This window comes from Labrus mixtus, chromosome 18, assembly GCF_963584025.1.
Source record: "Labrus mixtus chromosome 18, fLabMix1.1, whole genome shotgun sequence".
Lineage (NCBI taxonomy): Eukaryota > Metazoa > Chordata > Actinopteri > Labriformes > Labridae > Labrus > Labrus mixtus.
The window spans coordinates 4,354,934-4,371,925 of NC_083629.1; the positions used below are offsets into that span (position 1 = coordinate 4,354,934).

Below are 16,992 nucleotides of genomic sequence, written 5' to 3' on the forward strand. Positions count from 1 at the left end.
ACACAATCACACACACAAACGCACACTAATTTCTTCAGACAGACAAAGAAAGAAGCAAGGAATGTAACTTGGAATTGAAAGAGACTAAAACAAAAGTGACAGTGGAGCAGAAAACGACTGCAGCGTGTGTCGATTCAAGGCCAAGGATGGTTAAAGTTAACGTCAGGTTTACTGCAGAGTCAAATTTAAACAAAACCCTTCTTCATGACCTGAATTTAAAATGTCTGCCAGTGAACATACAGCATCTGTCTTTTGTTTTGTTTATTGTGCTGTCATTTCTAGGAGACTCTTCAAATGCTCAAAATGTCTGCTCGGAACAGGCTGTTTCTGTGTCTGTAGCTTTAAATGGGAATGAGCTGTGTGGCTCTTTTTGCACCATGCCCAATTGTTTAGAGTGAGAAGGTGGAATTAGTAGGCAGAACAAGCACCTAGCTGTGGGAGTGTCACCCACCTGGGGGAGGGGCTACTGCCCTTTGTGATGTCATGAAGGGAAAATCTCCAAACGGCCTGTTTGAGCACACATTTTCTGAAAAGTGGAGCAGGCAGAAGACGGAGAGGATGGACTTACTCATTTTTTTTTGGGGGGGGGGGGGGGGGGGGGGGGGGATTGTAGACAGACTAGAGACGCATATTAGTGGGGAAAAAAACAAATAAGTACTTTAAAGTAAATATATATAGAAATACTGTATATATAAAGTCTCAAAAGTAATGCCTTGCCATTTCTGTTTTTATGTTACATAAATTTAAAGGAACAGTGACATGCAAGGGTTGTGTTTAAAACCCTTTGGGGTCATGTAATTTCTATTCATCTAACGAGCATAAAACCAATCACTAGCAGGCAGACAATACACTAAATGAGCAGAAACTAATCCAGATGTTCACATTTATATTCAGAAGTTCCCTCCAACTGACTGGACCTTCTGAGGTTTTTGCAGTGCAGACAAAACACTCTTGACTTTTTAAACTATGGATGACCCATGTGTAACAGACAGTCAGTCGAGAGATTGTTTTTGCCTTTAAGTTCAGCCTTATACATACACAAATACATACATAACAGAAACCATCAGCCAGCGTGTGCTCCCTGCCTCACTTCTGCCCTTCATTTAATCACTGCCTTCACACATACTGAAATATCTCTTTCAAACACCTACTCACCTACCCTCAGGCAGGACACACACACACTGCTATGCACACAATGCACACACACACACACACATACTCGTGTCTTGTTCTGCTATAAAAAGGGGACCGCGGTGTGGACAAGAGCCCTGAGGTTCTGCAGAGCTGCTGCTTTAAACTTTCACCAAGGTGTCTGCAGCTTTTTGGATGAGGAGTCATACGATATCACCACCGCGTTAGCTCAAGTAAATCTAACTTGATGTGAGGCCCGGCGTATAACTGTGGTACAGCAATGGCAGAACAAAGGGGCAACACACACAGAACTGACTCACATACACACACAGAACAATAAAAGCCCTGGCCAAGGTGCACATCTGTGATGTGTATAGTATATCCTGACATGGGTTTATAGTTTAATCTACAGGGAGAAGTCTGCGGTGTGTGACACAGACTGAAGTGAGCCATGTTTCCACTATTGTTCATATGACTTGTTTATTAAACCACAAACACACACACACACACACACACACACACACACACACACACACACACACACACACACATAGACATTAATCAGACACTGAGTCACAATGTCCCACAGAGTAGTTTGTGAAGAGTACATGGAATTCACAACAACGTATTACATTAAAGATGACATAATGACGGTTCGTTGTGTTGATTCATGGTATTATTTACTCCTGAGCTCGGGTAAAGGTTACATTTGATTTATCACAGTTCTAATGCACCACTCTCTTGGTGAAAGCCACATATCTTCTTACAGCGATTTGGCATCTACTCTGAGACTTCTACTTCAGTGAGGTGTGTATGACCTTCCTGCTCTTATTGACAATCAGTCACAGTTAAAACAATGATTTATTGTGTTAGTCCAACAAAAAACATTCTATTATGATAGATGTAAACATGTTAGTCTGACTGACATCATGCCAAGTCCAGTGTCTACATCTCTATCAGCCCCAAACTGGCCTTGGCGTTCTGCGCATGCTCCGCAATTCTCACGCTACGCTTCGGACGTTAAACAGATTAAAGGTGTAGAGGAAGTTGTAGAAGAAAACAAAATGTCCATACAAAATGTTCAGAGTTGTAAAGTTGCATGCTCACTTGTTTGTCAAATATTATGTGTGTGACATGATAAGTCAACCAAAATCAAAAAGGTCCAATACAGAGGCAAAGTGCCACCTATTGAAGCAGAGTAGGGCATATAGCCAAGGTGCTTGTAAACTGGGATAAGGACAGTAGTCCAATGATATGGCCCTAATCGAGCTATAACTGTGTCTTGACTTGACTTTGTATATTCAATTAATTGTTCCATCCATGATTATCTTGCTTTTTAAAGCACCTAAATCTGACACTTTTGTAAATGCTTCTGACCCTGTTTCACTTTGAAAACTGCAGCAGTGGATGTTTTTTTATTTTGATTTTGAGACATTGAGACAGACAACCTCATTGGTTTGTAAATTGGGTTGTATCCGTGGCAACGTGTCCTCACCTGATTCCTCACAAACACCAATCCTTGACTTGAGCTTCAGAAATCTAATAACAGATGCAGCAGATATCGCTTTAAAATTAAAACACTGAAGTGCGTACATAGCCAAAGTGGACTCCTTGTGTTCAACTTGAAAAAATGAATAAGCAGATAATTCAACACTACAGTGAATCAGGGAGGATTTCTCCATGCAAAAAGCTCACTGAATGCTCCTCAGACAGGTGAGGACAACAAACTCAGTGTCTTCTGTAGGTTGTTGAGCACTCCTGGACATTAAAAGTCACATTTATTTAGGGTCCCTGAGAGTGAAAAATAAAGCCCTGTTCCCAGCCCCTCCCTTTCTTTCAGTTTATTACAAAGAGCCCCCAAAACTAAGTCATGTGAAGGCTCAGACATTCTGAAACTGTCTGTTTGTACCCACCTGGCATGTCTCTTTAATATCTCAGCACTGAGGGGTGAGAAATCTGCAGAGTGAAAACACTGCTCCGTCCAACACTCTGCTAAGGTGTGACACCCCGCTTAGATATTTGGGAATATGTTAACACAGATATTAAGTTCACTCTCTATTAAGCAGAACCTTTTAGAGATTTGGCTGCAAATGTTTTGAAGGATAATATTTGCATGTGGTAGTAGCGGTTCGTCCAACAGCGCTGTTGATACAGGAGCGAGGTGGAGGTGGGGTGGGTGGTGGGGTGGGGGCTGCAGTCGACCCAAGTCAATATTCTTGCTGGAAGAGTTTTGCAAGAACGATGTCCAGAGTGCGTGTCTTGGGAAACATTGCAATGCTCTATTGACGTGCCCCTGATTCTTGCAGTGCATTCTGGGCCAGCGTGGCCTCAGCGACCTCCAGGAAAACTTCATTTCCTGCTCTCCTGCAGTCGTCTCAGCACGGAAATGACAGTGATTGTGGAGAGTCACATAAGAGATACAAGAATGCACGCACAGTATGCTCATCAGCATGGACATAAAGATGAGTGCACATTAACCGCCCTTATGTAAGTACACTTAACAAGCAGTTAAATACCTCAAGAGAGTTTAAATATTTGAATGTTTGGAAGCTGGATTGAACATGTACACCAAACTGCTCAGACTTGATGTGACTACACTTCCAGCTGTGGTAGTTTGTGTTTGTATAAGGACTATAACATGCACTTTTAAGTTGAAAATCAGCGCTGTGCGAGTAAACACACGACTGCAGCGTGATGGTTCATGCTCCATTTGGCAGCTAGTAAACACAGCAACAACTGCTGGCAGAGAAAATTAGATAAGCTGTGAAATTGCATAACAGAGAGATGTAGAAAATTATCCAAATGTCTCACTTTATGGCTGTTTATAATTAATCCAATTTCTTTGTTAAATAAAACATCTGTGCCTTTAAATCTGCTTGACAATCACAGCCATAAAAACAATTTCTGGTGAAATTCAAATGGAGTAGAGCAGCGGGAACGTACCTGCCTGCCCTGCTGTTTCCTATAACTGAGTGAGGGCTTTGTTTAATTCAGTCCAAGTTTTGTTGAACTCGTCATCATTCCGCCTCGTGTTTTACATCCCCGACATTACCGACAATGCTTCTGGAGCTTGACGACAACAGGACATGTCTGTTTGCGTCCATTTGTACAGTTTGTCATGCCGAGAGGAAAGCATAATAACAGATAACAAACATGATAAGAATATGTTCGCTTTAGGAGGCAGAAAATACAGAATGTTCTTTTTCATGGATTTCATGGAAAGTAACGGGTTGCAAGGGATGCCAAAACTATCTCATGATGCAAAGACTGTACAACTAAAATCTCATGCCTTTGTCAAGTCTGTCTGCATTACTCGACAAGTGAACAACTTTTAAAATGCATGGTTTTAAAATAAAGTTTGGATTGACAGTTTCTGATAAGGATATCAAGAGTCTGAAAAATGAAACATTTTCCTGCCAAAGTTTCATCTGATGTAACCCACAGCAGAACATATGACCCCAACATGTCACCTTGTCATTTAAATGTGATACAATCAGCCTGTGAATGAAAGGGGACAGCAGTGGGTGGCTTGCTGACACTGTGCTGTTTTTGTGCGCTCTGCCTGGCACCCTGCATGCCCTCCGTGTGTTTGGGTTCTGTGTCCCTGCGGAGCGGGCTGAAGGCACAAGGGCACCTCTTTACAACCAGGCCCAGCTGCCTCGCGAAAACGCCAGAAAGAAGGGAAGGGGGGGGGGCACTATAGGCAGGCATCCAAAGGCAGAAATGAATCAAAGCTGAATACAGACACAAACATGTCTTACAAAAGCTTCAATAAAAGGCGTACACACACACACAAACACACACACAGAGGCGACACACAAAGGCGACGTTTAGGTGATTACATTAAATCATACAAATCCCCCTCTCTTTTTTTTTTACTTATCCACCCTTTTTCCTCCAAAGGACTGACTTGCAGGGACATTAACACACTGCACATGCTCTCCCTGAACACCCATATTCTGTGCACCTGCTATACAGTACAAAAAACATCTATGTGCTAATGAGCAATAACTCACACTGTGCACGGCATGAGAGCAGGTGCAATGCTGAATAATGTGGATTGAAGCATTAAAGCTCCTTTTGATGAAGTAAATAAAGTACACTCGATTATAATACAGTTAATTCAACCAATCAGAGAGAACACGGGGTGACAAAAAACATGCTCACCTTCTAAATCAAAGAATGAAGCACTAGTGACCTCATTTGTCTGAAACTGTGCTAAAGGGTATTTACTCTCCTTTTTACATGCTTTCAAAAACACATATTTTTTATCATGTCTAAATTTGCAACCTGCATACTGAGCTGCATAATGAGCTGCTAAAACAGACGTCTTCTTAACTCTGCCTAGTTTCAGTCATCAGAAATGTGAATAAAAGCTGTTTAGTGGCCGTGAAACTCTAACTTAAGATTTAAAACAGAGGAGTGAGAACTGTGGGGATTACGTCAAATAAATAAAAGAAGCAGACATTTTTACTGCTCCTGCATTATTGAAGTGAAGAGTTTCTCACTGAAGTTTCAGCTCATGTACTGCACCAGGCTTACCTAAATGTGACCATATATTGTGAAATGTTATCACAAGACATTAATCTACTAATGGGAATTTTCTTTCCTGACCATGATTTGACTGGTAGCAGGTGTAGGTGATAACTTAGAGAGTGTATACAGTATCTCTCTGTCACTGTGAGAAACTTTGAGTTTGAGTTCATTTTGGCGACGTGAGTGGACAAAGTTGTACATCTCATGTCTTCTGATCTTATCCTGTACATGAACATTGTTTCTCTTAAACAAATTCCTCCTGTGTCCTTTACTGTCCAACACATCACTTACTTGATCCTTTTTCAGTGGACAATGATGCACATTGCTACTACTCCTTACAGGAGCTTTAAATAACACCTGTGGAACAATTTCAAAAATAAATCTGGAATTATTGAAACATTTGGTGTAGGCTCGGGCCTTGTTCACATAATATCCCCTCAATTTATTCAACTCAAGACTGAATCGTCTAAATCAAGGATGTTTGGTTCAAAGTTGTCTTAAATGTTCCATACTTTGATACTTTTATATACCAAGTGTTTTAAAATGATACACCCTCTGTCATTTTTATGATTTGTAATATTAAAAATTGTCAAAGCTTTTAAAAAAACACACATGGTCATCATATTTTTAACCTTTGCTGTTCTACAAAAACAAGGAGAGTACTGTTTAATTTGTACAAATATGTTGGCAGTGTTTGGCTACTCAAATGTTGTCAACATATTTGCACAGTTTGTACAGTGTGAAGGCGTTTGACTGCAATTTATGGTGATTAAATACAAGAAATAACGCAATATTGGAGCCTACCTACAAATTAGATATGTTGTTGCTATGGTATAGAAACTGGTATCGATATTATCACACACACACACACACACACACACACACACACACACACACACACACACACACACACACACACACCCCCCCCCCCCCCCCCCCCCCCCCCAGACGTGACCCAGACTCTGAGGCTATCCTGGGTTTCTGTCACTCTACACATTACGTCTAGCACTTCATAGCTTCCCTTGAGAAAAGTCAGCACCACGCCACGGTCCAGACAACTGCATCATCCGACTGACACAGGCTGATGGACAGCTTTAAAGGAGCTGCTGACGGGGCGAGGGAGGCGGGTTGTGTTAGAGGGCTGTACAGTGTCCTTGAATGTTTCTTTGTGCTGATGAGTGACGCGCCACAGCTGCTGATGACCTTTTCAAAGGGGGGAAAATAAGGGTGTGGGTCTTAAAATAATACTAATTGGACGCCTTTCAATTGGAAGTAATTAAAAGGGATTTTTTTTCCTGTAATCCTCTGGTGACAAGAGACAGTTCTTCATGGAAAATAAATATTTTTGTAGCATGCTGCTTTAACTGGATTGAATATTTTTGGCATTAACTCAACATGCCAAAGAGCCCAAATACATGACTTAAAGGAGAGCTGAGAGATGAGGAGCTGGAGAGTTCAGAGAGGAGACGCCATACTGAAAGTAATTTCCTGTATCTGTAGACGTGGGTTTGTAGGATGAGACCTATCGCTCTGTCCCACTGTTTTAAATGTCAGAGCAATATTCTTCCAAACGTTATGAAAAGAGAGATAATGAATACTGTTTGAGACCTGTCTTGTCTTGACACCCTTCACAACATCCCTCTTCTAATGGTTGATTTTCAACTAGAGAACCAGAATTAGCAGGACTGTGAAACTATGAAACCAAAGTCTTCTTAACAATGCTATGTCTGACAGGTAGGAAACAGGATGTGTAATGCATCATCACTGTTAACAAGCGGGCTCTCTTCAGTGTGCAGCACAGGATAAGGGTCACATTTGAGCTGTAGGGAGAGATTTTCTTACCTCATTGGCTGAGTGCGAAGCGCTGTCTTCAGATCTTCAACCACCTTGTTCCTCATTTCCATTTCCTCTTCATCAAAGGCAAAGAGGGTCTGCATCTGCAGAGGTGGTGAGAAGCACAAATTAAATCGAGTGGAAACATCAGATTTATGAACCACTTGGCTTTACCACAGTTAGAACTGGGCAAGCTACTTGCTGGAAAATAATTATTTCACTTTGGATTAAGAGACTTTTATTGTTTCTACTCGGTCAACACGAGAATGTTCTCATTAATTTGGCAGCAATAAAACAACAACACTAAAGCTACATGCTTCATCCTCTTTTCAAGTTTAGTTGTTTGTTTCCATTAGTGGATGGAGAAATTGAGCCTGTTACACTGCAAAAACTCAAGTTTTACCAAATGTATTTGCCTAATTTAACTTACTGTAATATAAGCTACATTCACCTGACAGATAAACACCCTATTGAAAAATATAACAAGCAAAAACTGAGGCCAGAATTGTTTGAAATACGAACAAATATCTTTCAAAGCAGCAATCAAATTTTACTAAGGTGTCCTTAAACGAGATCTCTGTTTCTAAATTAGTAGTTATTGGCGGCTGTGGCTCAGTTGGAAGAGTCGGTCATCTCTCAACTGGAAGGTTGGGAGTTCGATCCCCAGCTCCTGAAGCCACATGTCTGATGTGACCCTAACCCTTGGGCAAGATACTTAACGCCAAATTGCTCCTTCTGCTTCGTCTGCGGAGTATGAACGTGTATGAATGGGATTAGTTACTTCTGATGGTCCCTTTCCACAGCAGCCTCTACCATCAGTGTGTGAATGTGTAGGTGTGACCTGCAGTGTAAAAGTGCTTTGAGTAGTAGGAAGACTAGAAAAGCGTCTATTTACATCTCGTTTCAAGACCCAGACAAGTAAAATGTAATGCTTATTACAAGCATATCAGGCCATATTTTTTGCTCTTTATATCTTGAAATACGATGTTTACCTGGACTTGTCAGCTGAATGTAGCATATATTAAGTGCAATGAGATTTCTGACTAAAATAAGAGAAATACACTCGCTAAGATTTGAGTTTTTGCAGTGTGGTAGGCTCTCCTTCCAGGAAACACAAACAGACCATGTGTTTGAAGCTACGCAAGACGCCAAAATAAGTCATGTCATCAGGCAATTAGCTTCCAATCCAGTTTACAACAGATGAAATAAAGTAACACTTTGACCATATGTGGTGTTAATGCATTTCTGCATCACTAAAAGCCTCCCATCAGCAACATCAAAGAGCTGCTGTGCTCCCATTAGTCAGGGCCACAGGCCTTCTGTTTAGCCTCTCGGGGCTCCTTACAGCTCACTGCCAAGTGCAAAGATTCATACAGAGTGTGTTTCACTACAGTTAAGTAACAAGTCACCGTGAATGTCCAGTCATTTTCCTGATAAAAAAAAGGCCTCATGTGACTCTCTTTTCCAATAATTAAAAACATTAAGTTTAAGTTGGTTGCGAATATTTCATAACAAGAAAGGGTTCTAGAGACTTACAACAACCACACAGCACTCTGGTCTGACCCAGAGGGGCCTTTCTTAAAATGCTCTACACTCACGCTCGGGCACAGAGTGACCTCCATCTGACTCCATCCGCAATATGAGGGAGACAAAAACGTCATATTTAGTGGCATTTCTCTTTTTAACATCTTCTTGTTTGAAGCTGGTGTTTATACAGTATCTTACTGCTTTGTTTTTTTGGTCCCTCTAAACATTGAACTCTTCACAGTCAAAGAACAAACATTAGAAAACTAGAGAATCATTAATCAGATCCTGATAATAATGGTAACTTCTTGATCTTGACATCTATTTGATGCAACTGTTTTTATCTTATTTTTAAGTTTTGCGGCTGACATCGCGGAACAAGTACAGAGCGTCAATCGCATTACACCCGTTTAGTACCCCACTGTTGGAGGGTTTTAACACCCAACTCTCACTCCACCCTCAGAGTTTGTGATGGTGGACACTACACACGAGTGCAAACAGAGTGGAAGTGTGTAGGCAGTGGTTTAAGAAAGGCCCATTGACTGCACTTAAACACAGCTCTCCAAAGGGGAAGCCAAATCATTTGGTGCTGCTCCTACTGAGTGGCTGCAGTATAGACCTTAAAGCCTACTGGATGTGAATGGTGATGTTAACAGATGGGACCAACTTAACCACCAAAATACACGTCAATGTTTCTGTCACAATAGTTCTTATTATGCTGATTTATGCCCTCTAAGAAGTTTAATTAGTTATTTAAAGCTAATAAAAGATGTTTTATAGTATAACTGACAGCTCTGTTGACAAGTGTGTCTCCCCTGTGCATCACATTAGCAGAGCAGAGTAGGAGCAGTGAGGAGTAAAAGTAACGGACACTAGCACAAGGCTCATTGAACCTTCAGTAACCGTGAATATCTGCTTCAAACCTACACAAGAATCTCTTCTTCTGTGGGCTGTACCAACCAGAGGGATCTTTGTTGTTTTATTGGTAAGATAAGTGTGTTTTTCTTTGTGAACAGAAAGGGGTTTGACGTTTGCAGACTGCGCAGACTCTGGGTCCAAATGCACGATTATGTCGGCCCTAACAGTGGGGGGGTAATTTAGCTTCACTTTTGTACAATGGGAGGAGGTGGAGACACATTGCCATATCTCAATATATCTGGTCAATGGTCTGGCCGTTGTGTGAGTGTATAGTCCAGAAACAGTTCAGTCTAAACATCCATCCTGTAGCTTTAGTCCTAAGTACAGATGGTTTGTGTGTCCAGTGCCAAGGGGGAAAAAAGGCTCTGGCTCCTGTTCCTCTCAACCAATATGTTCATAGTCAATGGGAAGTTGGACACAACAAGTGTCAGGGAGAGTGAATGCTTCGGTCGTGCTGCGGGCCAGTTCACCGTGTCAATGAGTCTAGCCAACTCGCTCCCCCCCTACATCTGCTATTTGTAAGCTCAATCGAACCCGTGGCCAACATGCACATACGGATACTATTATAGGCAGTCAGTAAACCAGCACAACGTACTTCCCTAAATCCTTATTATGGGAAGTGCCCCCCAGAGCCAGAACTGTGCCCTCAAGCTAGTCGTCAGTGCGTCGTTAACCGAGTGAGTGATGAGTGCAGCTCATCAAAACCTTAATTTGGTCCATGTGGGTCATGTTGGGCCAAGCAAAAAAAAAAGCATTTGTTGAATGAAAATGAAGGCAAACTGCATTATTTGAACAAAATAATCATGCAAAAGTTAAGGCACAAAACCTCATTAAGCTAACAAAATGATTACTGAAAGCTATGCTATTGTTCCTGTTTGGCCAGAAACCAACAACTGGAAGTGATTGGAAACAAGAGGAATTAGCAGCTTTGTTTGAACAGATTTACTGGCACTTGGTTGTGAAGTCATACCATTCTGTAATATCCCAAACATTTTTTAGTCATTTTGTAGTGTGTCTAAAAGTAGCCCATTTGTAAAAGCTGCAGGGTGATAATAACACAATGTCACCATTCAGTCTTTAAGCCCAGATTTGGAGATGAATCATTGTTTTAAACTCGTCAATGCTGCACTTTAATGAATAAGCAAAAGCACTTTGCAAAGCTGATTTGAGTCTTTTCTGAGGTGGAGGATCAACAGTTCAACGGCTGCATTCTCAATATTTCTTTACATCATCACAAGGATCCATTCTGCTTCCCTGTGTGTTAAATCTTCATTATCTTCTATCTACACAAAGCCTTGTGCTGTAAGGAGCTCAACACTGGTTCGTATTCAGCAAGGCGAAAGAAACTTTTGTCAGTGAAACAAGAACATTTGAATTATCACACTGTGACCAACGAACGACCTCAGGGCTCTGACATGCTTTTATGAATGAACATCAAGACGCTGGTTGAACAGTAAGTTCTCCGGGCGGTAAAGCAAAAATGAGCTCATCCAATAACTCAGCTACTGTTGGAGGGGCTGCCCCCGGTGAGCTCGCCAAGACATGAAGTCATGGACGAGCAGAGAATCTCCAAACTTAAAAGGGTGTTCATGTCAAGACGCTGTCTGGGGTGGATGGTGGAGAAAATTGATGATTTATGGTGAGAGTGAAAAAATGATTCAGGGAGGGGAGGAAATTAGTGATGCTGTGATTAAAAGTGGGGACGCTGATAAAGTAGAGCTGGAACAAGAAAGTGCAAGCACGAAAAACTAAATGGAATAAAATGTATGTTGTATGTGTTGAATATGAAGCTGTTTTAACACATCCACAAAACTACTGAAGATTCCCCCAAAATCTTAGGGGTGAGCTGCATGTGTGAACGCAAAAGGCAAAAAACTTTCACCCGTCTTTACCGGACAGACCCCCGGCTAAAATTTAAGCATGGAGTGTAGGTGAGCGAAAAAGGGAACACAGGTAATATTCAGGAGAATGCCTGGTACTACTTTACCATTACACACGAGAATTTAAAACTTCAATGACCGTGAACTCCAAAAAATAAGAGTGACAGCCTCGTAGTTTAAGGTTGTTGTGCAGTAGATATATAAATTGCTATACAAGAAAAAAAAAGACAGAAGCATAACTCTAAAAAGTGTCTGACATAAAATAGCATAGAGACACCACTGCTGCTGCCCGGGCAGATTATAAATTCTTGGCAACTCACAAATCAGCAGCTTCTCTTAGCTATACTTAAAATACTGTACGGGTGTGTGTGTGTGTGTGTGTGTGTGTGTGTGTGTGTGTGTTGTCTGAGTCTGTAAGAGAATGACAATAAAATAGTTTCTCCAGACTTCAACACTCAGCTCCACTTATAGAAGCATCTCGTTCTTGTCCCTTGAGTGTCGCTTGTAGACAAAATCAGCCGCAAAAATAGTAACATTCAACATGGGTCGCGGCTACAGGCATGTTTGTATGAAAAACAAATAATATTGCAATAAAGAGATATGAAATACCATTATGTTTAAGGAAGTCTGCGAACAGTTTAATCTGATTCATCGCCTGGAAAGACTTGATAGATGTATTAAGTGTTTCCTTTGCTAGATAAGGGAAACAAACAACAAAAATCAACTCAGTGGAATGTGGAAAAGTCCTTGACTGAGGCTCTTTCTCTTATTTAAAGTCTCCATCAGTGACTTGTTGGTCTCTAAATGTTCATGCTTGCATGTCATCCTTAAAGAGCCCCCCTAAAGATGTTTTATGATCTCAAAACATTCAGGAGCCAACCATCCGTCCACAGAAGGACTCGGGGTCAAAGTTCACTGGTCGAGAACTGGTCAGTGGCCTAATGTATAATAGAATGAGAATCCATGTTTCAAACGATACTGGGATCAGGACTGACGGCCGTATTATGATGGTATCATGCAGTTTTTATTGGCAGCCATGCTCGCTGTAAATAATGAATATTGTCATCCTGGCTTTGCTCCGTGTGCTTGACAGTCATTCCCACTGACTGAACTGCCGAGTGTCTGAGTGGCCTGTTTGTCATCACAGTGTGTGTGACTGCTGGGGTCGCGGCGCAGGAATGTGGTCATGCGAATATAACAAGCAGTCAGCAGGGAGGCGATAAAAGAGAGCCAACAGAGAAGTCTGAGAAAGAATGACTGAGTGAACACTGACCTCTTAGGAATGGGGAGGAGGAGGAGGGGGGGGGGGGGGGGGGGGGTCCTTAAATAGTCAAATTAAAGTTACCATGAGGAACTTTCATTTTGGGTGGATCTTGGATATCCGTTTTATCTTGTTGCTGATCTTGTCCTGTACATGCTAAAGTAATACTCTGATGAAAAAATAGAATCCTGCACTCTTATCAGTCAAATAAATCACTCATTGAAAATCTTCACCATGGAAATTTAATTTAAAAAATGCAGTTTCTGCACTGGAGTCACAGTTTCAGGAATTGTTAAGTTTTGTTTGCTTTATTTTAAAGGTTTATTTTTGGGCTTATTACGTTTTAAGAGACAGGACAATGGATAGAGTTTGAAACGGAGAGAGAGAGAGTGGGGAATGATATGCTGGAGAGGAGCCACAGGTTGGATTTGAAGCCGGTCGGACCGCTTGGAGGACTATAGCCTCCTTATAGGTCTTATAGAAGCATCAGTAAAACAATCAGTCTTTTTAATAACCAGCTAAACTTCAAAGTTACCAAAGGACATTTCTCATCGACGGGTAAAAGACATCCAAACAATGTTGTTGACTTACAGCAGCCATGGAGTTGATGCGGTCGATGTAGTAGTCGGGCCAGCTGGTGGCCAGTTTGTTGGGGTCCTCTTGCTCCTGTGCATGAAAACAAAGAACAAAGAAGACAGAATGAAGCACTCCACTTTCAAAGAAAACCCTTCATTATAGCTCTGCATGCTTAAATGCAAGCAAATAGCACATTATGATGAAAACAATGCAAGCAATCTTGGAAGTTCTCATTTCGTTCTGTCTGGCAGCACCTACTGCAATCGAAGGTAATTGCAGAAAGAGTTTTGGACCTCAATCACAGATTTGACTATTTGTCTTCATCTAAACCTCCATTTTTCCCGTCTTTTCTTCAAACTTTTTATTGTTTTGTAAGTACCATCATCTTTAGTGATCATTCCTTTGTTTTTTTGGCCAAAGTCAAAGTTCACGGTCAACTCAGCAGGTACAAGAGAGAACATGAACGCTTCTGCCTTTTCTCTCTGGTTCACAAATCACTGCTGGATCATTGAATGGGCTTGCGATTGATAGGGAATGTAGACTCTTCACATCATACTTCATAATACCAAAGACTACTGCAACTTTAAGGTCTTTTGTCAGTCGGCCATAGGCATGGGAAAATGGATGATGGAATATCTATGCCCCTATGTAGACTGATTCTGATGTTGACCCTTTCCAGAAGCCGTGGATCAAATCACGTACTCTGGTAATAACCAAATCTATTGAAAGATGAACACAAGACTTTGATGTACTACAGACATTATCTAAACTGTTGGTAAATGTTCAGCTCATGCCAATATCTTGACATTCTTTACACTTTAAACCAAGAAGCCAGCCACGTGCTAAGCCCAGTAACATCATTATCTGGTCCATTTTCTCAAAAACCTTCATGGGTTGAAACAAACAAAGAAGTCAGGCTTTGACTGTTACATCTCCTCTTTGCACTGTGTTTTTATTCTGTTTCACACCCAGCTTACATCATTGTTTCACATTGCACCTCAGCGACATACAACAACGTCCTCATAAAGACTCAATCGACGAGGCGATCGAGTCCACCACAATGGGGTCACAAAATCACACTTTATCCACCTGTCTTAGCTTTCACCACATGGAGAAAGAGAAACAAGAGAAACAATGAAGCATTGCCCCAGGTAAAGAAATGCACTCCCCAATAGCTTTCAAGGGGCTCTGTCTGAGATCAATTTGTCCAGGCCAATCAGAGGAAGCGTGGTGCCACGAGCAACTGAAGGCACTGGGGAAAACAGAGACTGTGTTCCTCGCTCACATCTGGCTTTGTTTAGATGGGGCTTACAGTGCTGGTGGAGCGTTGTTGTTGTTGTTGTTCCTGTTTCTGCACGTCAACGAAAGATGGAAACTTTAAGCATGCTATATACTGTAAGAGCAGAATAAGATAGCTGTGTAAGAAAAAGTTTGGAGATATTATTTGGGTTTTTTCTGATCATAAAATGGAGAAGACGATCAAAAAGTACCTGTTGTTTTTGTCTTAATGTGGTCAAAATAGATCCATGACTTGTCTCAAAGACTCTGTTTTCTACTTGGATTAATAACTGCTGATGCTAAATCAAAGTGTATCCTCACATTAAATGTGCCAAGATCCCCTTCTACGAAGAGCTTCTTACATAAACTAAAGCTGTTGGGGCGTTCTGATTGCTTACATAACTTTCCTCAAGTACTTTTACAACATCATTTACTGCAAGGTCATTCACAGCACAGTAAGTGCTCGTTAATTCTCTCTGTGTGTCTTCTTGATTTGGTAAAATCCATTTTCCTGCCACCCTATCCCTGCATTTGTGAAATGTTGCTTCTATATTTGCATGGCACTGAAAGCAAATTACCCTTTCTGTTGATTAAGCCAGTCAAACTAGTTTCTTGGAAAAGCCTGAATTGATTGTCCCAAGACATAAAATCCCCTTATTATGTAGTAACCCAATTCATTTAAACGCTGGACATAAAAATAAGCTGCAGATCAGCAAACTCACTGATTTATGGATCATTAACACTCAAGTAGCTCCACTCTATCTTTTTTTGGAATATAAAGGTTGTTCAAAAGTCAGTTATAATTCCCATAGTAACTTCTGTTTCTGAGCTACAGCACTCGTTGCCAATATTTGAGCTCAGTCTGAGAGAGCTGAACTGAAACAAAAACAATAGAGCGCACTGTACCACTCAGTTTGTGTTTTCAAACTGGCCGGCTGACACGCTCAGGACGCGATGCCAGACAGATCCTGACGCTGAGATTAACAACTTAAATGCCTCTTTCTGGCCCGGCTGAATTACAGCCGCCGCCGACACGCCCTCAGAAACATGTTGGGTCCAATGCAACATTTAGTCTGGCAGTTTCACGAGCTGGAGTAAAGTACTGTAATTTTCCTCTTGTTTTGGGACCAATGAAAAATGATTACAACATTAGGTTTGTTGGGAGGTTCAAGTCCTGTATCTCTGTACCCTTTCTGAATAGTTTCATGTTTAAAGTAGTTTCTCAGAGTCTGTTTTTGTGTGCTGCTTTCTGCATCTAATAATTCTGGAAGTTAATCACAGCTGATGACTGGTATTAAAATCTTGTGATAAGAAGCCAGACGGCAAAGAATGGAGCCTCTTATAAGTGCAAACTGCAAACAGCAGGCCTTTGCTATGAATAGTTTTGAAGTTAATATTTGTATAAATGCACTAAGCACAATGTTTGCATACCTAGTGCTCCTCTGCTTATGGTCCTAATCTGGGTAAAAACATTCCAGCCGTGTACATCGCAGCGGCAGTTTAAGGTCAGCGTTGTCATTCTAGTACAGAAATTACACACTTAAACTGCACTGTGCATTCCTCATGTCTGGTGACATTAAATATGATTTACAATTGTGTTCAAGCTAAAAGAGGACAGGAATCCCCAGCAGTGTCTCAGGTATATTTCTGTGAGTTGTTCCTCTTGTTACAAACATCTGTTGAGGAATATATTGTTTCTCTGCAGACCCAAATACTGACTAAATCCAGGGTTCAAGAACAGATCCCTGTGTTTGGCAGGCGATTGCATTTGCAGAGGCACCTGTTGAAAGAGTAGATGAAATTACATATTTCAGCTCCCCCGCTGTCATGCAACAAGCCTGGCTTAAGGGTCAAAACCTCCTGAAAGGTTTCACTGACGATGATGATTGAGTTCACAGATTGGGAGACACCTACACACATATGGATTTCAAGTCAAGGTTTCAAGAACAACAGGTGATAGAAAGTCCAAATGTTCAATTGGCCACAGGAAAAACTTTGAAGTGTCTTGGCTTCCTTCTACCGTTTGCACAAAGGTTGTCAAAATGTTGGATTCTT

The 16,992-nt window shown here is 41.2% G+C and overlaps 1 protein-coding gene across 4 annotated transcripts in view; it reads right to left on the bottom strand.

Annotated features, from left to right (window-relative positions):
• Window positions 1-16,992, bottom strand: part of daam2 (dishevelled associated activator of morphogenesis 2) — a 107,303-nt gene that overhangs the window by 31,092 nt on the left and 59,219 nt on the right. For all 4 annotated transcript variants that reach the window (XM_061063840.1, XM_061063837.1, XM_061063839.1 and 1 more), the window contains exons 4-5: window positions 13,675-13,749; window positions 7,510-7,604 (exon numbers count right to left, since the gene is read on the bottom strand). In XM_061063840.1, the coding sequence (XP_060919823.1) occupies window positions 7,510-7,604; window positions 13,675-13,749 (170 nt within the window). The remainder of the gene's footprint in view (window positions 1-7,509; window positions 7,605-13,674; window positions 13,750-16,992) is intronic.